Here is a 22454-nt window from a genome sequence, read left to right as displayed (position 1 = left end):
ACTGATAGTGATACTTGCAAAAAAAGTCAGTGAGTGACCAGCATTTATTAATTACTATGACACTTGACCTTATTGGCCTATGCTTTATAATGTGTTGTGATTATTGTTATTAAGCATTATTGATATTTATGAGTGCTTATAAGTACAAGTATAGACAGCAGTGCTATAAGCTATAATCAGATTTACTGAGAAACTCATTTTTGCTTCAATATGTTTCAAAATATTTGCAGTGATCTCGGCTTAGAGAAGGTTTCCTCTTAGAAAGTAAGACATGATTACTTCAATGAGAATTCTTTTTATTGGTCTTACCTATTTTCCTCTATGAGCTGCTTGACTGAAGGGTGTTTGTAAATTTTAGAGTGAAGGAACCAGTCGGATGGGAACTTTGAAGAAAATGTCATTTCTTAATCTGTATTATTTCAGCATCTCAAAATATACTGATATGAATATAGATTTCAGGTTCACTTTAGAAATCATCTGCTATACAAACATGTGTTGAATAAAGTCATTTGTGCAATGATGCTGCATTTTCTGTAAGACATGAAGGCTGCTGTGTGATTTTACAGTTGGTTTGTTTTGACCTTGATGAACAGCTAAGGCAGGATTATAAGAGAAGGATGTGTCATTGCCAGAGAGACCCTGATCATTCACTGTCCAACATATCTCTCCGAGAAATTTTAGAAGAACTCAAACGAAAAATACAACAGACATTCACTTTTCTTTTGAACAGACCAGTGTTGGAACTAGTGACAAAATGAAGATGTTTAAATCCAACATGAATCCATAGAGCTCCACTCAATTCATTTCCGCACATCTGACTGATGAGGCCGTCTCCCAGTGCTTTGCTTCTTTTGGGACCATGTCCTGTCCTCTGGGTTGGATTAACCACTAGGGGGCCCCAGTGCAAAATGAGCTGTGGGGCTCCTATTGCCACTTAGTGAGGGGTCTGGCCACAGATATGGGTCTGCGGCCCTGGGGCAGTTCTCTATGTTGACTCGGTGATAATCCACCTTTACCCATCTTCAGTATCAAACACATAGACTCCAGTTCATTATGAATAAAAAGACCTGCATCTTCTTTGTTGTCGTTTTGTGTGGATGTGTGTGTCCGTCTGTGTGCTCAGATTTTGCTATTCCACAGGCAGGCATATTCAGTATTTATGAAGGCTGAGTTTATGCAGGACGTGTTGGCGCCACCTACAGGCTGAGCAGAGTAGTGTTTCTTAAGCTTCAGACTCCACTCTCCCAATTTTTCCCCAAAAAAAGTTAAAATGTACTTTTTTAGATTTATTTAATTGACTTTTCTGAGCTCAAATTTTGAATCCAAGAGAAATTTGCAGCTTTTGTAAGTCCGGTGGGAACTTTCAATGAGAAGGGAACTTTTATCGTCTGGCTCTTGCATTCTACCCGGACATGTTAGCCGTTGCACAGGTGCCCAAAATCGGTATCGGCACGCCATTGTCGAAAATAGTTACTTTCATTTTACTGACTAGTCACTCTGAGCTTGCTTTTCTTGTTTTACTTACCCTTGGTTTAATTATTTAGAATAAATAGTCCCACAATGGCTACGGACTCCTGGGCCCAGGCGGTGGACGAGCAAGAAGCCGCGGCGGAATCGGTAAACCTTAATGTTACGCAACACGAGCTAACGTGTTGTTAGCTTGTTTAGGGGATGCTTTGGCCTGTTCTGGTTCAATGTACACTGGAACTAGCGCTTCAGCCTCATTTTATACCGTTAAAACAGCTCAAAGACTGCGCTGCCACTTAATAACGCATCTCCTCTGACAGCCTGTCTCAGCAACGACCGCATCAACTTAAAAACAAAACTACCGAGTGGCCTCGGCTTGTCGGGAGAGCTAGCTTAAGTTAACGTTAACTAGCCTGAGCCGAGATGCTGCGTGCTCAGGGAGTTAGTAGCTTTAGCATTTAGCTGGCTGGCAAGCAAATGATGCAAGAGGCTTTTAAAATAGCTCCACTGATGATGGAGTAGCCAGTCAGGACTCTTTCCCAGTCTCGTGTGTTATAATTGAGGGACACAAACTGGGCTCATACAAGTATAAATGGGAAGTATTATTTTAAAAAGACTAACAACTCTGTAAACTTTCCTGTGTTCCTCATTACAGATCTCTAACCTCCATATAAAAGAAAAACCAGAGGAAAATGGTAAGTACATTTTTAAGTGTTAGATGCAATAGCCAGAAAATGTTTCAGATGTAAATATGGATGTTGTTTTTAATATTGCAGGCACGGCTTCAAACGCAACAGAGTCCGGCAGTGCGGCTGCAAAGTCAGAAGCTGAGGGAGAAAACAAGGGTACAGACGACGACGAGAAAGGTGGGAAGTTTTTTGTTTTTTTTTAATTTACATTATCCTCTTGTGAAAATGTCTGACATTCTTGATTGCCTTTACTGAAAATAAAATGCTTGTTGTAACCGTCTTTGCGTCACACCTTGTTTTTCCAGAGGACAAAGCGGCACAGTCATTGCTGAACAAGCTGATCCGGAATAATCTTGTCAATAATACTAATCAAGTGGAAGTTCTTCAGAAGGATCCCAACTCTCCGCTCTACTCTGTTAAGTCCTTTGAGGAGTTGCGACTGTAAGTGAATTAGTCATTTCGTCTCTGTTCTTGCTCTAGAGCGTTTCAGGGCATCAGATATCCGTCATGCTCAGTATTAATTACACATGCATGTAGTCAGACGGGATGTTTTTGAGCCGAAACATTCCCATGAAAACGCAGACTTTAACCACACCTGCTCCAGAACGGTCCTTCTGTTTGTCCTTTTATTGGTTGATCATTAACACCCAAATGTATAAATGGAAACAAAGTTCTTTTAATATAAATCTGTAAAACACTTAGTTGAGGACCCGACATTTGACTATTTTTATCCTGTGTGCAGCAAACCACAGCTGCTTCAGGGCGTGTACGGCATGGGCTTCAACCGGCCATCTAAAATCCAGGAAACTGCCTTACCCATGATGCTGGCCGAACCGTGAGTATGCTCTGCACCGTGCTGTCACTCAGTAGATACTTTTGATTAATTTAACCACACCTCTTGTAATTAAGAAAAAATGTGTAATTAAATTAGAAGTCCCATGCACCAGCTAATAATAGATACTAACAATAGCTATTTTACCGCCTTTGCTCACAATCTAATGCCTTGTTTCTTCCAGTCCACAGAATCTGATTGCCCAGTCGCAGTCAGGAACAGGGAAAACAGCTGCCTTTGTCCTGGCCATGCTCAGTCATGTAGATCCCAACAACAAATTTCCCCAGGTTCGTTTGCACTTCTCTCGCTGTTCTGGAAGAGCTTAAAATGTCTTTAGAAATCTTTAGTTTCAAAACTGACATGTTGTTCAGAGAATCTCTGGTAAAAATCTGAGGACCTCTTTTCTGTCTCTCATAAAATTGTTATTCTTGACAACAAGAGTATTAACACCTTCCTAAGTCCTTCTCACCGTGATTTTGTTTCTCTCCATCAGTGCCTGTGTGTGTCACCCACCTATGAACTGGCACTTCAGACTGGCAAGGTAATCGAGCAGATGGGCAAACATTATCCTGAGGTCAAACTTGTCTACGCCATCAGAGGAAATAAATGTAAGGCTTCTCTTCTCTCTACATCTACACTGTAAAACATAGTGAGGATATTTTCAAAATAAAATTTCTCAAGTATTTGAATCGCCACTGTTGATGAAAACATAAATGCAGCTGACCGATGGCTTTTTTGTGTTGAAGAGTGCTAATTTCTCCTGTGTGTTCCAGTGGAGAGGGGCATGAAGCTGCAGGAACAGATAGTTATTGGCACACCTGGTACCATGCTGGACTGGTGTGGGAAATTCAAGTTCATAGACCCCAAGAAGATTATGGTGTTCGTGCTGGATGAGGCGGACGTCATGATCGCCACACAGGGTCACCAGGACCAGAGCATCCGCATCCAGAGGTCAGAATATACACCAGCATTGAGAGGAAACAGTCGTAGCATGCGATGAACCAAAGGCACTTATGAGCAAAAACAAATTTTGTTCTTGATGAAATTCACATTATTGTTTATTATATATTATTTATTAAATGCACAACTGCAGACATTTTACTCCTCTTCCCTCTGCCACAGGATGCTGCCTAAAAACTGCCAGATGTTGCTGTTCTCAGCCACGTTTGAAGAGTCTGTGTGGAACTTCGCCCAGCGCATCGTACCTGACCCCAACATCATCAAGCTGAAGAGAGAGGAGGAGACCCTGGATACGATCAAACAGTACTACGTGTTGTGCAACAGCCGAGAGGAGAAGTTCCAAGCCCTCTGTAACATCTACGGTATCATCACCATCGCCCAGGCCATGATCTTCTGCCATGTGAGTTCGCTCACTTACATCATCTGTATTAAAAAAAAAAAAAAAGAGGTTTCTCACATTGACCCCTATTTTTTACTGGAACAAATAAATACAAATTCCTTTAAGTTTGTGTTCTGTGACCTTGTCAGAAAGACCAGCACACCTGCTGTTCTCCACCTTCTATTGTCAAAGCTTTTTCTCTGTGTGGTTCACGTGGAAGAAAATAACTTGGCAACGCCTGCTTTCTAACTGGATTAGACCAGTGAGCCTCCCTGTAAATCGGCTGGTGTTGCTTAGTTGTGTTTTCATATTTGGTCCTTTTGTTACATAAGCACCTGGTTTGCTGGTGAAGTAGTGGCAGGACATTTTCTCTGTGTGATCCAGACAAGGAAGACTGCAGGCTGGCTGGCGGGGGAGCTGTCCAGAGACGGTCACCAGGTGGCGCTGCTCAGCGGCGAGATGCAGGTGGAGCAGAGGGCCGCTGTCATCGACCGCTTCAGAGACGGCAAGGAGAAAGTGTTGGTCACCACAAATGTTTGTGCTCGAGGTGAGGATCCAGTGCTGTTAGAACGGCTATGGCCCTTTTTACTGCCTGTTTTAAAAGAGCCGCAAATTCTACATATAACAATATATATATGTAAAACAAATGTAAGGGAATTGGTTGTTTAAGTTTGTATCCTATGATTAAGATTTAATGTATTTGGCACCAGTATGAAATATGCTTTAAGTGTATGCTCTACAGTAAAATACAAATACTACAGTACTGCCTATGTGCATTGTTTTTTTTGTGAAATACCTTACCTTTCTCCCCACTTGTCTTACATTCAGGTATCGACGTCGAGCAGGTTTCTGTGGTGATCAACTTTGACTTGCCAGTAGACAAGGATGGTAACCCGGACAACGAGACATACCTGCACAGGATTGGCCGCACAGGTCGATTTGGCAAAAGGGGACTGGCCATCAACATGGTAGACAGCAAGATGAGCATGAACATCCTCAACAGGATCCAGGAGCATTTCAGTGAGTCACACTTCCTTATACACACAAATAGCAGGATGTCGTTGATGAGGTGCGTTCTTAATCTGTGTTTCCACCAGACGTGAATATTGACTTCTCATTATTTGCTCGAGTTTGATTGACAGATCAATTGTGTTTATTTGCATTACTCACGCGAGTTAATACAATTATGGGAGAGCCGAGGCTAATGTTTGTGCTGCTCGTGCTAATTTTCTTCATAATAAATAGTACAACCAAAGCTACGATGGAGTGGTATCATAGAGCTTCGGGCGTCAGCTGTCACTGGCGCGGATACTCCATGTTTAATTCAGTGTCAGGACGTCAAGACAGCCTATCAGCATTGAGCCTCCTCGTGGATACATTCACTGAAGCCGTCTCCATACTAAACTGGAGCTCTCTGCCAGGCGAATGTTGTTGCTCAAGTTGAATTTTTTCTCCTTGCTAATTTTGCGTCTGTTCGCATGTTTGGATTAACAATTGAAAGATTCGCTCTGCATTTGGTGGAAACACATCTTTACTGGCTACTTTTTGAGGATTGTAAATAAGCTTAACGCATTTAAGAAATGACTCAATACTCAATTTAGGAATATGGTGGCTTCCAGTGGTCAGCCATAAGTCAACTCTCTAAATGAACCCCACCATTTTCTATGGTTTCTCCTTCTACAGGTAAGAAAATTGAAAAACTAGACACAGATGATCTGGATGAAATTGAAAAAATCGGCAGCTAAGGAGAATGGCGTTTTTAGCATGAAGGACGCCGACCCAACTCCCCTTCCCCTCTTCGCTCTCCGAGGACTGTACGCTCCTACAGTTTTTTCTGCTTTTATTTTTTTAGCCGTCGGAGAAAAGAGCAAAACCACAAACACAGCATATGTTTACACGTGGATATGTCTCCTCTCAGACGAGTGTTTTGTAAGTCTCTGGAACATACCCCATTTCACTCTTTGTACCTCTTTGAATAAAGTCTATGATTTTATTGCTGTGTATCGTGATGCTGCAGAAGCAGCCATAGTGGAGTCTGTTTTACTGAACACACATGGATTTAAAAACACTTTTTGGTGTTGGCTTTAGTGGTGGCATGGTACAAGCTATTCTGTAAAGAGACTCACAAAAAACCCTAACAGGAAAATAACCATTTTATGTGCCACAGAGTTTTTAATTTTTAAAAGAAACAAAGTATAATTGAATGTAACTGTATCATGTAGACTATTACAGCATTTTTTTTGTGCTCTGTATTGACCAAAAGTACAAAGGGTGAAGTTGGGTATGCTGCTCCGAGCGGTAGTTTAATCATTAAGATTGTTATTGAGATGGTGATGGTTGGGTTTTAAGGGTCTATGCAAACTTATCAACCTGTGATAGCTATTATCAAATACTATCAACCTGTATCCACATGACAGAAATTAATCTTGAATTAACCTCAGCTTTAGCATCAGGGTGTGTAGTCAAATGCCAAAAAAGGCTGCCTAGAGTGATAATACACTACTAACTCCAAGTCATGGACATTTAGATATTTCTGTTTAGTTTAATCATCAGCCAACCACGCATCTCATACGCATGTTATTTATATCATTTTAGAAAAATGTTCCAGCTATTATCAGGACAGGCTCGGTGCCACTGCTGACCATTAATCATTAGTTTTCTTTCTTTCTTTCATCTGTCTCGTAAAAAGAACTCATTTTAACTCAAAATATGGTCATTAAGGTCTGATGTGATCAGTTTCCCTTCGTGTCTCACTGTCCCACACAATCTTTTCAATCAGGGTCTCCAGTTTGACTTAACCTCAGCTACATTCTTCACCCAGACTGTGCTGTTATTAAGGATTGTGAGTTTAAAAAAAAAAAAAAAAATACGCAATGCCTTCCTCAAGTGCATTATATATACATATGATTTTGTTATTGATATTCTAAGACATTGGGCTTAATATTCTGGCTAACACTTGAAATTTTGATTATATATTGAAATATGGGCGTCTTTAGGATGTGTGAATTATCGTCTTGAAACCAAATGCTGAATTGACTTGAGGACCTATGCCAATCAGATTCACTGTGTTGCTCCAACATGGTCGCATGGATAGAAAACATGTACTTGTGTACATATTTAAGAAAAAAAAAAAAAAAAAAAATTTAGGTTAAAGAAATAGTGTTGATGAATTATTGACAGCTTGTCACTTCTAAGAAGTGCAAAAACATTCCTCATGAGGTTCGATTTTGACAGACGCAGCACTTCGAATACGGTGAGCCTACATCAGTTAACCTCGCTTCAGTGGGTGACTGCACAAAATTATGGAAACGATGTGATGTCTGGTGTATCTGATCAATGCGCTGGAACATGAAGGGCAGTGATTGGTCAGCCTGAACCTTATACAAACCTCATCTGGCTCCCGCCGGCACAGAGAAGACTGCTGGTGGTAGTCCGGTTTTAATGGACTGTTTATGGACAACTTGCTGAAAATCACTCAATGAGCAGATGCAGCCAAATTACATGCAACTGAGAGAGTGCTCTGTGAAGACTTTTGGGTAAAGAAGCAGCGTATGCAGTTTTATTTGGACATTTGGATGTATACATTATCAGTGAGAGTGTGTGCACTTTGTTGATCCACAATGTAATACCACTGTACGAGAGCCATGGACACACACAGCAGTTTTGGCTATAGAACTTAACACTTCTCCACATGTTGTGTACCTTGTTTGATAATTGTGAGAACCTACCAAAACCCAGTTCATACATGTATACATAGGAATAATACTGCCTAACTAGGCTTGAAGCAAGTTGTCTGTTGTAACCTGATGGTCATGTGTAGACAATGATAGGTTCAAGGTGTGTGGTATTCTGTAGCTGAGCTGCGTTCATGGACACAGTCATGTATTCTTAATCTGTTGAATTAAAAGAACATGTAGATGTTCATATGTATGTAGTATAATGCTTATTTGTGTAAGTGTGGAAAAAATGAGTTAAAGACACCCTCTGACTGGAAAAATATACATATAAATACAAAACTTTATTACCATCATTTCAAACAGTAGTATGGACACAGTTTATCAACGTGACTAAATGAAGTTGAATGAATCCTATGAGTTGGGGGTGGATTGATCCTCTGAGGTCTCTTGTGAATGCTGCAGGTCTGAGGAGTGAAAGAAGAGGTAATAAAAGGTGAAACTTGTCCTGATAGAGTTCCACACAAAGGAGGACTCTGTAATAATGCAATAAACATCCTCTAAAATTATGCCTTAATTCATTCAACACATTACTGATGGTGTAAACAAAACCAGCTCTACACTGTAGCGTAGCACTGCAAGTTAAGCCGAAAAGACTAGTCAATCAAAAGAAAACTGGTAACTAATTGATTAATCATTTCAGTCTTTTTTTTGTTGTTTTTTTAAATATATAATTGTAAATTAAATATCTTTGGACTCCATTGACAAAAAGTTATTTCTATCTCACAAATTGTGGGAGTTGCTTTGCTACCACTGTCCCCATCAGGGAGTTTGTTGGTGTGATTGTAGAAATCTGGTGCTTTAAAGAGTTCGCTCAGATCTTAACTACTGTGTTAGAACACCAAAGTCAAGCAACTAGATTAGCAATTGTCATGTGTAAGGTAAAATTCTTGTTTTTGTCAGTGGAGTCTGGTGGCCGTGAACTGGACGATGCAACATATTTCTGGTTGACAACATCATGGAAAGGACCCCTAAAGATTTATTTATGGCATTTTTGTCTTTGCATGCAGCATACAGCCATTTTTTTTTTAGATATTAATAGATGTCTGATGATAAATGATGTTTTGCAGAGTTAGATTTTGTCTAACTCCTTCCCATTGGAGTTTTATTTCAGCCCCCTCACCTGTCTCTCTGTAGTCCACCCTGGTGAGAAAAAGGCCGTGGGCCGGAGCAGCCAGGCCCTTTGGGTAGGCCAGAGTGTCCCGAACATCCATGATCTCCTTCAGCTGGGGCACCGATAGCCGCCTCTGGCCAACTGCCACCAGGGCCCCTACCATCCTCCGCACCTGCAGCACAGGGCCAAAGCAGCCACCTTCACCTCAATATGACTAATGGTCCCTTTGTGCTGAATGACTCTTGTTTAAATTCAAATAGTTGCCAGCCATCACCAGCAGATGGCGCCACACATTTACAGATTCAAGTAACAGAACAAAACAAGGAACAAACCTGCTTATAGAGGAAAGATCTGCTTGTAAAAGTCAGCTCCCACAGTGGTACCTCTCTGTAAAGACACAACAAAGCAAACAAATGTGAAATTTGCACAAATGTATAAAAAAACATATATAATAGTATTTACTACACAGTCATTAAATGTCACCGCTGTTTATTTCTTTGTGTTGTTTGCATATTGGTAGAAAAGGTGCCCAACACTTCTAATGAAACATTAATAGGAAAAATAATAACATCACATCCTGAAGGCAAGATGTCTGCTTGGTATCACTGACTGAATGTGCCACAGTAACGAAAGGTTAAATATTGCCGCAGGGGTTAAAGTGTCATTTCAGAAGCAAGACGATATATGTGGATGGCTGTCGGATGTAATCCAGCATTACTCACTCTCACCAGGACAACTATATGGGACGACTATGGATCAGAAAGACACCTATTGTGTTTTGTATCTCACCATATTCTGAAAGTGAATTATTCATTTCAACTGAAAAAGGCTCCCGTCTCGTGTCTATTATGTGTTAAGACACATTCCTCTCCCTTATCGCTCTTTTTGTTGGATATTTCAGTGCTTTTGTCATCAGAGTTGGAGACTGATGTGACATTCATGCTCATGCCAGACATCAGATAGAGCTGGGGACTCTCCTCGTGCACACATTTGTTTAAATGTCACATGCTGAATACGCCACTGCAGCTTAGGCCCAACAGGATTATGTGTGATGCCATAAGAAATATGAATCTGCTTCTTTCTTCAGTTTGACATTCAATTTTTCTTTTACTGATGTTTGTTTCAACATTCAAGTCACATCAGCCTCCCCCCCCCCCCCAAAACTGACTGACTTTATATTTTGGGGAGGAGAGAGTAAACTGACAGGCACATGGGAAGAATTGGGTCAAATGCAAATTTGACTCAGCGCTCGTTGTCCGATCACATTTGACATGTAAGGAGTGCGGAGACAGACTTATAAAGCAGGACTGTTAGCTTGTGGACTCTGGAGAAGGACAATATCTTTACATGGATAGACGAGGGCTGTGTCACACATGTGCATCTGTGTGTGTGTGTGTGTGTGTGTGTGTGTGTGTGTGTGTGTGTGTGTGTCTAATGTGTGTCTGACTCATTTTTCGTGGTAATGACAAAGATGATAAAAACAAAGCTGTAGTGTGACATTCTGTGAGGAGCTGATTTTACTGTGACAAGCCGACTAAAATTAAGATGAAAGGATTAATTGATAAATCAATTATTTTATTAATAGAAAATTAGTTTTAACTGGTCTGATGATTGATCAATTCATCGCATGCAAATATGCTCACAGCGACAATGCTAACACGTTGTTGACCAGGTATAATGTAATCCATTAGCATGCTAATATTTGCTATATATGGGCTATATTTTTCAGTCTAACAATGAAGCTGAGCTGCAGTCAGCCCACGTTGGGCCTAAGAGAGGAAAGGACTAGTTAGAGATAACCCTGATGCTCACACCCTGTTAATGCAACATGTGAGTTGGGGTTAAGAGACTATGTGACATTTACCCTGAGGACTGCTAACAGTCTGCCCATGTCCATATTGTGCACCATATTTTCAGGGCAAATAATTAATGCCCATGAAAGTGGTACTTGGCATGCAGAGGGACCCCCACGGGCGTGTAATCTCTAAAGCCCACATGGGCCTCTCTCCTCCGCCCCCCCCTTTCCATCTCTGCTATGGATTATATTGGATCCTCCTTGTCTGAAGTAAATAAACCTGTGTGACATACATTCACACACATACAGCACATCAATTAACACAAACGAAAACTACTTTTTTATGATCTAGACTGCACATTTACTTTGTATGATCCAATATGCATCACGGCTCAACACGTTATCCTGTCAGAGAGCACGAATCAGTTGTGCTACAATAGTAAGCAGCATTTCCAATGATGCACCTTTTGTTGCTTTGATAAAAAAAACATTTTGCAGTGATGTTAATGATTTTAGTGAATGAAGGACTGAGCTGGATATGATTCAGTTCCCACAGAAACTACAGTTTTTTTTTTAAAACATTTCATTTGAAAAGATCCGTTTTGAGACCTGATGTCAGCCTGTTTGACTTGTGATTTACCTCAACATCACATCAAACATACCACCGAGTCTGACTGACGCTTGAAAGCAAAGTTTTCTGGGCTTGTACATGCAGTGCTGGCTGGGTGGAGTGACTAAATGATTCAAAACTTTGGCAAACTTCATGAGTATCAGTTGATGCAAGATTGAGAAACGCACGATTTATCTTTTTTGGGGGAGTGAGAAAAGCACATGCATAATTTCTTTATTTTCTTGGCTTTTTTCTCCCATTGGAATAAAGAGTAACTGTTACTGTGTTACTGCTAAGTCCCCAGCTATGTGCTATCTGTGTAACAGCCTGCCGCTTCTTTTCACCTGCCAGTGATAAGCTGCCCTGACACGGCACCGTTGGCACAAAGGTTTATGCTATCCTCCTTGATTTAGCACGTCCCTGCAGGCACCTGATCCAACCAGTCTGAGTCACTACAGCTGCTCCAAGACAGTATCGGACCTTTTAAAATGAAGCTACAGACAGGAGATATTAGCTTAGCTTACCATGAAGACTAGAAACAGAGAATGAGCTAATTTGGGAGTTTTACAGCCTGCAGCAGGCATCTGTTTTCAAAGGCTCTTAAAAACTACTGTACTGTACCTACTTGGCACCAAATAGCAGACAGATAAAGTTAATGACCAGCATTTAGCAGCTAAAAAAAACAGCAGGTATATCCCTCACAGTTGGTGGATACCAAAACCAGAGCTAAAACAGTGTAAATAATGGCTTCCATTCATCAGATGGTCAGACACGTGATTCTGAATAAATGCAAATGTTGCTGCACGTCTGCTGAATACGTTATTAAGCAACATGTTCGCAATAACATCTTTACAATGCGAAAAATAAATCAGTGTTGTGTTTACAGTGTGTTGCACTGCCCCCACGTGGCCAAAAAAATTCATGCAGCCTCAATGTGACAAATGCATTTTGTTGCAGATTGCTGGTAGCCCATGTGATAAGTCTGAATATATACATAACCGACCTGTGGAAGTGTGTGCGCGCGAAGGAGCTTCCTGGCTGAATGCTGGCCACATCCAGCGTCTTCACAGGATTTTTAAAAGGCAGGTCGGAGTTGATTGCCCTGAAGCTGCTGAAGTCGTGAGTCCCAACCAGCAGGGCGGCAGCCTCGCGCATGGCTCCCACATCCAGCTCCCTGATGAGAGTCAGAAACCAAGCCACATTTTTCTTTAATACGTGAGCATGAAATACATTTTCTGTGGGCTTTAAGAACAGGCAGTTGGAGTAAACACACTTGTGCAGGCCCCTTGTGATAATAGCAATGTGACCTGAAAGTGACCTGCCTGAGCGGGGAGGTCAAGCAGCTGCAATGTGGTAAACATGTCAAGTATAACGGGTTTTTCCAGCCTCCATGTTCCTGCTTTCAAAGTAGAGACATTATATGGTTGACTTGCATAATGTGAAATTTTCTGAAGCAAGATGCCACGTGAGAAAGCAGAGCATGTCGATGACCAGAGTGGGCCCGGCGCTCAGATTCTCTACAGTCTCATGCTTCTGTCACTGTTTAAATATGATCTGACAGAGAGAGAGGGGGAGAGAGAGAGAGAGAGAGATAGAGGGAGTGATGGAGTGAGCAGGGAAATGGAGGTGCTGACTTACTCACTAATTAAAATCTTGAGTCTTGAATGAAGATGTGGTGGAGCACTGCAAAAACCTTGACAGCTGGTTTATTCTTAAGTGTTTAAGCAACGCTTGATCCTTCCGAGATCAAGTCAGTCTACAGTTTATCCGTTCATAACTTAGGGTTAACCACCTTTAGAGGAAAGCTGGAAACTTGCACACATTTAAGTAAAAACTCATTCCGGCTTGAAAAAATGACAATACATAACATTCAAGATTAAAAACTTTAATGCTGTACAGTTTGTTTGGTGCCACTTAGCAAATGTGAGCATGCTAACACACAAAGCTAATGCTAAATGCAAAATGCAAAAATGCTAAATATTCTTTGGTTCAAGCTTGTTGCTGTTTTACTCTTTGTTATATCACTTTATTTATTATCTAGAGTGTTTATGAAACTTTTTTTTTTTTTTTTTACAATTTTTCAAATATTTTATGGACTAAATGATTTGTAGAATCTCTAGAACAATAAGTATATTGTCATATGTTGCAGCCCTCATGGAGATAGTTGTCAGTTGTAAGTTACAATGTTCCAAAGCATGTCTCTGAAAACCTGGTATGAATATGAATTCTGAAGAAAAAATAAAAAAAACATAGAGAAACATGTGAAGATATTGCCAATATCATTAATTAATGAATCTTCAACAATTAAAAAAAAAACTGCTGCAATATCGTCACTGCATTTCAAAACACTCACACAAAAAGTAAAGAAAAAAAAAACCTGTTCACCTGTTCTAAGAAATGCATGATGTCAAAACTGAATTCAATATTAAAATGAAGAGTGGAGATTAATATTTCTTGCAGTGGGGGAGAAGGGGGTGGGGGTGGGGGGGTGATGACGAGGGAGAGGCAGATCAAAGAGAGAACGGAGAGAGGCTGCTGAGGCAGAGACGCTCAGGGGTGGAAGGACGAGATGGATGCAGAAAAAGAGAGAAGGGGTAACGAAGCAGAGACACCAGAGAGAGAGAGAGAGAGAGAGAAACAGGGGATAGAAAGAGGGAGAAAAGTGTAGTAGAGAGAAGGAGAAGAGTGGGAGAGGGGAGAAAAAAAAAAAAACACAGTCAGGGTAATGTGCGTGGGTGTTGTTCTGCATGTGTATAAGCCCGCAGCTTATCTTGCCCTACTTTTCCCCAAAAAAGTGAAGCGAGGAGAGCAGACAAATGCTCATACGTGCACTCTTTGAAATGTGTTTCTTCACGCTTCCTCCTTCCAATCACAGCTAAAAGAACATCATCTAAGCTATGGAGCGCTCGCCATTTCATCTTTCTGCACGCTGTCCATCTGTAACCCCGTCTCCTTTGTTTGTTTTAGGGATGTCAGCTCTGATAAAACACTTTTGTTTGACTGGCCCTAATTTGCAGTTCCGGCGTGGCACGTGTGGATTATTCATGTGTTTAACAGGCCATTGTTTCTGCAAGGCTTGGCATGAGCTTATTGAGGGTGTGTCCGTGTGTGTGTGTGTGTTTGTGTGTATGTGTGTGTGTGTGTGTCTGGACCTACTTGTTAGATTGAGCTCGAGTCTGAGCTCGATTTTTTTTGTTTTGTTTTAAGGGAAACCATCATGCACACAAACGCAGTGATACAGGATGAAAAGACAGATGTATGAATGAACTGAGACGGTGCATGAAGCGGGATAACTCACGTGTTGCGGAGGCTCCAGCAGAAATTGCTGTCTGTGAGGGGAAGCAGAGTGTGGTGGGAGATTCCCTGAGCTATCCGGTAGACGTAGGTCCGAGACTGGGCATTGTAACGGGCATGGAAGTCATCAGGCACGCGGTGGGCACGGGTGATCCTGTGACAAAAGAGCAGCTGGAATGAACATCGAGGCCTGAAAAGTCTGGAATCTGAGCTTTACTCTTCTGTCTATTCTGACACTATGAATGTGCAGTATAAATCACAGAAATTAATCATTTCAATAATTCTGGTGGATGTGTTAGACCAAACTGAAAAACCAGACACCCTGCGCTTCACGTCTCCCTCAGATTTAAAGCAGTCCCCAGACACAGATGGTGTTAATAATCTCATTTTGCACTGCCAGCAAGAAAAAGTCATTGTCCAAAATGCCAACATTTCAGCTTTTTACACAAAAGCACACCCGTTGTCAAGAGTCCTTAAAGGGCTGCCAAGAACTCTCAAGAGCCGGGCGCTTATGCTCAGTCTGTTAGCATCACCACCGACCCAGAGGCCGCAGCTCTTTGATGTGACTCCAGCAGGGGCACGGCTAACAGATACACGGGACACTTCCTGTGTATCCGTGCACACAGAGGCACAAAGGAAGGGGCAGATTATGTAATAACTCTAATGCAGCCAGAAAACATTTCCTTTTATGATCAAATCATCCTAGTGTGGATCATATTATGAGAGTGTGTGACATATTAAAGTAGACTGACGAACTGGCATTCCTGATTAGAGTCCAACATGTGCAACTGAATCTACTTTGTGTTGCTGCAGAAATAATGAACCAAATGGTGTTGGGTAAGAAAACAGAGAGATTTACGAAGGACTTAACCAAAAACATGTTGGAAACTTTTCAGCCTGTTCAAGTAATTGAGTGTAACGGAATTCCAGTTGTCTTCACGGTCCTACAGAAACCAACATGAACTTTGTAAACTTTTTGAAAACGTGAATTTGTTTATTGGCGGCCATTTCTTCTTTGCTACAAAACTATAAGTTTTCAGTCAAATTAGATTTAAATTTAAGTAAAACTCTCACTGCTCTCACACGTGTTGCTCAAAATAAAGCAAACTTGTTTTAGACCATATTCAGACTCTCACCGATCCATTTAAAGCCTCACAAATAGAAACTACAGTGCATGAAAATATTAAAATGTAAAAGGAATGGCACAGAGTGAATCTAAATCAGTCAGGTGAGGCCAGCAGACTGAACAGGCTGCTTAAGGAGGTCAGATCTGTGGCAGAGCTGGAACCGGACAGTCAGTGGATCAGTGGCGAAGACGACGATGAAGGACAAGATCAAAGCCATCCCTCAGTAAACCCACACACACCCACATGTGCACACACACTATATTCTGCTGTTCTATACTATATATTGTACTATATTACTACAGTTCACCTTATATTATGTCTCATATCTCATTATAATGTATCATATCATGCTACATTAATGTTACACTGACTTTTATTCTATATAATAGTATTTACATCTCTATACTAATACAGACAACTGGGTACAATTTCTTAATCATATCATATATTAGTCTGGTGTTCTCTGTTTACATAGATTTACACCACTGTCACTTTACCTTGTAATTTTGTCTTGTTTAATCTTTTCTGAAATTCCAAATACACATTGTGAATATAGTAAGCCTAAATTTAAAGTTTAAATCTAAAAGAAATATATCTGATATAACCTATCTTCTTTTTAAATGGTCCGAATTAGAACTGGGCGACCTAACACAAAACTATGCATTCAGTCATAGTGGCTGGTTTCGTTATCATTTCATAAAGAGAGCAAAATGTCACACTCTCTGTTCAATAAGGCAGAGATGTGTTGTATAGTAACGACACAACATAGTGACACGTGGGGAAGTTTTTATGCTTACATCTGTAAACAGAGAGAACAAAGAGCTGCAGCCAGCTGTGCCAGTGTGTTTGTGACCGCACGGCCTTCACTAGCACCCTGTTGTGGTCAGCCACACTCGCCTGTGCCTCTACAAAGAGTATGCATTAATGCACGTGTGTGTGTTGTGTGTTGTGTGTTGTGTGTGAGAGAAAGCGGGAGGCGACAAGGAGTAGGGGTGTGTTAGCACGTATGCGTGTACAGAGCTGAGAGAACAATGATGGTTAAATATACACATGCCATGTATGTGCACATGCGTCTCATTCTCTGTACACAGCCGTGCATGTACTGTGTGTGTGTGTGTGTGTGTGTGTGTGTGTGTGTGTGTGTGTGTGTGTGTGCCTGCCAGTGCACAGTCAGAGAAACTAGGTTACGTTTCCAGGGGAGGAGATTGGGTGTGACACGTGGCAGAGGAAACCCTTGCGTCTGCCTTCAATGCCTGCTCCAATGTGAAGTGACAGCCTGTGCCTGGCCCCCCAAACTACACACACACACACACACACACACACACCCACACATAAAATTTTCATAAGCAGTGTACAAAGCATGGCCACACACATTTGGGAACTGGGGCATTGTTTGGCATGGCACCATTTTGCTATTCAGCACTTTCCCCTGATGGGAAAAGGGCCGATCATTTTAGACGAATTGAGGCCCCTTTTCACGGTGAGATATTTTTTACAGCGTGCCGTCTATGTTTAAATCTTGCTTTGGCACTCCATCTCGGGAGGCAGCAGACCAAAGCTACGAGCCAGGAGCCTTATTCTCATTGTTGCTGTAACAAAAATCTCTCTTCGGTTACTTCTCCCCTCCAAGTACGATGTGAAAAGATGGTTCGAGGCGCCAGATCTAACAATGTGTTTCTATGAGAACGAAAACTTTTACCAAATCTGAACAGAGCGTGTGTGTGCACATTACTGGTGGTTGAATATTTTTGGCACTGTGTATATAAGATACAACAGAGACCATAAATAATTCTGTTTTATGGAGCATCTTCAGAACATACAACGCTACTGAGAGCAAAAAGTGTGTTTGTGCTGCACATTTCTCAGCAGGTTTCACATACTAATCAGGATGGTAATTTCTGTTTAGGTAGATGAGTGTATCCGTGTGTGTGTGTGTGTGTGTGTGTGTGTGTGTGTGTGTGTGTGTGTGTGTGTGTGTGTATTAATGTGATGCTATAGACCAAAAAGCAGAGCAGGGATAATCCTTTCTAACCTTCTCTCTGCAGGTTTAGGGATTAGCGGGATGCTGGAGCTTCCCTCTTCTCTTTTCTTCTCTTCTCCCCAAATGGCTCATTCTGTTTCACTCTCTCGCTCCTCTGTCTTAATTCAGACTCAATATCCGTCTGGTGCTCTAACTTTGTCCGTCCTCACTCTCTCGCAACGACTCCCTTTATCCGGCACTATCTGCATCTGTCTGTTTGTTTGTGCCTCTTTTCTTCTCTTCTCTTCTCTGACAGAAAAGCTGCTGAATATCACAAAGTAGCATCACGGCACTATTAACCAAAGCAGTCATAAGAAAGTGGCTGTGGCTTTGAATAATGCAATGATGTGTAATGAAGGGATTCAAAAGACAAGACGAGAAGAAGCACAATGAGGAAAAAAGAGGGGACACTGCCGACCAGGATTTGAATAAACACACAGCTCACCCGCTGCTCTTTGCCTTTAAATGCTCAACAAGTGAACTTTACTGAACTCTACTGTTGTGTGTGTGTTTTAAAGGATAACACTGGTATTTTGAAATGTGGACCCTATTTTAATGTAATTTTAGATCCAAAATGACTGGTAGGTACTAAACCTTTTAAAATTCAAGTTTTTGCACTGACGGGCTAAGATTATTATTTGAAGTGCCTGACAACATTACGGAGGGTCTGTACAGAGACAGAAACGTCACATAGACATACAAGTCACACAAGAACACAAACTAACTTACAGACTGAGGGAGCCGTAGTCTGGCAACTTCTGTGTTCTGCAAGGTAAAATTACTGTTTTTGTCAATGGAGTCTGGTGGATTTGAACCATTTGCTGTTAATCAGCTGCTTCTGGTTAAACAAAAAGGATCTTACTGGTGCATCTCCGTAGGGATCCTTTATGTCACTGGCAAAAACAAGCACTTTTAGTGGACGTTGTAGTTCATTTGCTGCCCTTTCTCATCGGTCGGCTGAGGTGATCTACTGGATCAATTCCAAAACTTTTTGTGCCTACCAGTCATTTCGCACCCAATAGGGCCCTGGTTTAAAATGACTGGAGTTATCCTTAAAGGTCTTCAACACAATGCTCCAAGTTTGTCTACTTTACAATTCTCTTTTGAGGATTTGAGCAAATTTCTTGTCTACAGGGCAGCGGATGACAAAATCAATTATTTTTTACAGAGTCTCTTCATTACATCTGCAAAGATGTTTATGTGTTAGTTTCACAGAACAATTAATTAGTCATTAAAACGGAATCTAGATTATTGGCCTAAGCCATGGGTCTGCGCTCTCTGAGTGCCCCTCTAGTATTGCTAATGGGATGTTAGAGGGATGACAGAAGGGTTGTTGCGTGGGTGCCACCATGGTCACTTTCCTCCTGACGGGCAAATACACAGCAATCAGCATTAACAGGGAGTCTACAAGTACCAGCAGGTTGAATTTAAGACTTTTTAATCCACTATTTAATTAAATTTAAGGCCAATTTTGCAATCAAATATGAAAATATAGCTGTACAAATACAAGTGCTGTCAGTTCAAAAGACGCTAAACTGCATTTCGTTGTCTTAGTATTTCAACTCTGTGCACTGTGTGCTCTTATTCATTGTATTTTACATGTTTTATTTATTTCATTGTATCCCCATCATCTGGCATCTTTTCTATGTCCAGTCGTTTGGTCAAAATATTGTTGTTTTTAAATGTGCTCTACAAATAAACTTGATTGGTTGATTGATGACAGTTTAATCTAATCTAGGGTCTGAGGAGTCATGACTCACCTGATCTGCTCTGTCCCAAGTTTCGAATTAAGGGCCTCGACAAGAACTTTTTCAGAAAATGGCGGTTTATCGTTCTTGCGTTGCAGGTCGAAGTGGGCAGAGTTGGAGAGGGCGTGGACACCCGAGTCTGTCCTGCTGGAGACACACAGAGACACCGAGTTGACCGGCTTCAGTCTCCATATTGCTTCCTGCACACAGACAAAATCACAGAGATAAAATAAAATTTTAAAAATCTTGTAATAAAAATCTTATTATATTGTTAAAAAAAACTTTTTAAGGAATCTCTTTAGAACTTTTGATGTCGTTCATAGCTCACCACAAATAATTGGACAGATAAGTTACATAAAATCAGAGAAGCGATATAAAATAGAGCTTTAAACTCGATGTGACAAGAAAGTCAGTGATCTACTTTATCTATAGTTATCTTTGTCTTCCTGTGTGTGTGTGTGTGTGTGTGTGTGTGTGTGAACTAAAATATGTTTGAGCAGTTTCATGCCTTCATTACAAATTATTAGACAGACAGTAGAGTGATGGCACAGAGGTCTGCAGATGGATTCGAACTGGAGATGCAGTGGTTCAGGTTCGACAGCCAGAGGATGTGCCCTCATTTCGCTCTCCTATTTCAAGCCTCAGTTAAAACCATTTTGTTAATCAGTCCTTCATTTCACAGGATCACTAACACGCAGACTGATGGGTGGAAAAAAATCAGCTGCAAACACCGACGAACAACCTGAATCCTTCTCACCGTTCATATTTGTCAAGATTGTTAAACAGAACTGTGCTTTAAAAAAAAAAGATTACAAACAGCACATCAACTGGACATCTGAGGTGTGGATCATGTTTTACATATTTGTATTGTATTATACAGAGAGATGTTTCTGTTATTTAGCCTACAATCACTGATATATATATAGGGTGGACAAAATAACATAAACACCTGTTCGTACAATTCAACAGCACCAGAAACTGCAGCCTCCAGAACGACATCTAAACAAAAATTATAACCTTCATGAGGATTTACAGCAGGATTAGTTTTAGATTGATGTAAACTGGAAACTGAGTGTCACTGCATTTGGTATATTAGTCATTGCATTGTCCGTATGATAAATGTTATTCAGGAATTCAGACGAATAAACTTAACAAAGGCAGATAATAACTGGGCTAGCTTGCTGGCAGATTTGCAGTGTTGAAACTGATGCCGAGAGGAATGAAATAAGGTTGGAAAGAGGATTTGTTACGCATAAGAAAAGAAGACAATATGATCATCTTCAGTGAAAATTTACCTCAATGTAGTCCTGGACCCCTTTCTTAACCAGCTGGTTTGGAGGAACTTTCACTGCACCGCTGCAGAAGTAATGATAAATAATAAATAAAATGCAGCAAACTTTAAAATGTAACCTGCAGCATATTAATAACTCACCTGTACTTTGTCCCAATGTACTGAAAAAAGATGAGATAACGTGCCCCGTTGTGCATCTTCTCTCAAAACACCTCTTGATCACATTTATTCATGAGTTTATACATGAGTGAGACATCGACACTTTTACAGCCTTTAACGGGTTCAGTCCCTCTCCTGTCTCTCCTGTTCTAACCTTTGAGACGAGCACTGGGAGTCAGTGAAGGACGACTTTTTAAATTACACCTGTGGTGAAGCTCTCGTGCTGTCAAAGAGCGTCCACGCGAGAGGCATTTCCGAGCAGACTCGTGCTTAAATTTGTAGTCCGGAAGAAGATTAAAAACCACAGTTGCAGCGCCTAAAATTACTGTAGTAAGAAAGCAGGTTTGTGTATCACTATAATCTGTTTTTGTGTGTTAATATTAACTTTATAAAAGGGCAAACTCAGAGGCACAGACACACACACAGTGACATTCAGAGTGTCATACAGGTTAAGCAACACATGGACATCTTTGTCTGCATATTTAACCACATGCTGCCTGCACAAAAACACGCTTCCTGCATGCATGCGCTCATACGTGTGACATCAAATTATCTACGCATGTAAACGCGGATGTACATTTACAGACACGACGTTTTCTCCTTGCTGCCTGAGCGAGGACTCACAGCGCTGCCGTCCTCTGTTGATGACGTCATAACTCACCGCGGGAAGGAGGGGAGCGCGTGTGTCGTCACGCTGTAGCCAAACCATCTGCCTCCAAAATCATTGAGACACGAAGAGTGTGTGGTTCGGTGGAGATGGGTCAGCCAGGAGAGGGGCGAAGGAAGGCAACACGGGAGCAGCAAAAACTGTCCAAAATCACCGGAGAAGGATTAAAGAGGACAAAAAGATAAAGAAAAGAGGGAGAAAGAACGTAATTATCACACTGAACTACGATGTATGGTCAGAAATCTGAGATTCAAGTCTGGTTTCCTCAATTTCAATCCTTTTTTAAGTGTTATTTTGTCATAATGTTGGCAAAATTACATTAACAGTTGTAGTTAACAGCATTTATCTGCTGAAATTGTATTCAGCTAGTGTATGCTTGCATGCACATTTGGCAAAATAATTGACTGAAGTATTAAATATTACTAATTTGGTTAAAAATATTAGTCATATTCCCTTGTTTGGCTTATTCTGAATTCTTGAGGGACTATTTCTTGGGTGAAAAACATAAACATCAGCTTTACTCATTCACTTTATCAATAAGACTGTTATGTTACACTGTCTTTTAGAC

General features: G+C 41.0%; 2 protein-coding genes across 2 annotated transcripts; one reads left to right on the top strand and one right to left on the bottom strand.

Annotated features, from left to right (window-relative positions):
• The first annotated feature begins 1434 nt into the window (after nt 1–1434).
• ddx19b (DEAD-box helicase 19b) lies at nt 1435–8257 on the top strand. Its single transcript, XM_070840988.1, has 12 exons — nt 1435–1617; nt 2123–2162; nt 2244–2333; nt 2462–2597; nt 2899–2991; nt 3173–3275; nt 3482–3596; nt 3762–3939; nt 4111–4348; nt 4712–4874; nt 5156–5347; nt 6011–8257. The coding sequence occupies exons 1-12, from the start codon at nt 1561–1563 to the stop codon at nt 6070–6072; spliced, it is 1467 nt and encodes a 488-aa protein (XP_070697089.1). The 5' UTR covers nt 1435–1560; the 3' UTR covers nt 6073–8257.
• A 25-nt stretch (nt 8258–8282) lies between these two features.
• Nucleotides 8283–21725, bottom strand: pusl1 (pseudouridine synthase like 1). The gene is made up of 8 exons (XM_070841001.1): nt 21202–21725; nt 21065–21125; nt 19782–19969; nt 14879–15028; nt 12584–12754; nt 9508–9562; nt 9185–9347; nt 8283–8468 (listed from the first exon to the last, which is right to left on the bottom strand). The coding sequence occupies exons 1-8, from the start codon at nt 21255–21257 to the stop codon at nt 8416–8418; spliced, it is 897 nt and encodes a 298-aa protein (XP_070697102.1). The 5' UTR covers nt 21258–21725; the 3' UTR covers nt 8283–8415.
• Nucleotides 21726–22454: the final 729 nt, after the last annotated feature.

The sequence above is a fragment of the Pempheris klunzingeri genome, chromosome 2, assembly GCF_042242105.1.
Source record: "Pempheris klunzingeri isolate RE-2024b chromosome 2, fPemKlu1.hap1, whole genome shotgun sequence".
Classification (NCBI taxonomy): Eukaryota; Metazoa; Chordata; class Actinopteri; order Acropomatiformes; family Pempheridae; genus Pempheris; species Pempheris klunzingeri.
This window is presented reverse-complemented; position numbering and strand designations above follow the sequence as displayed.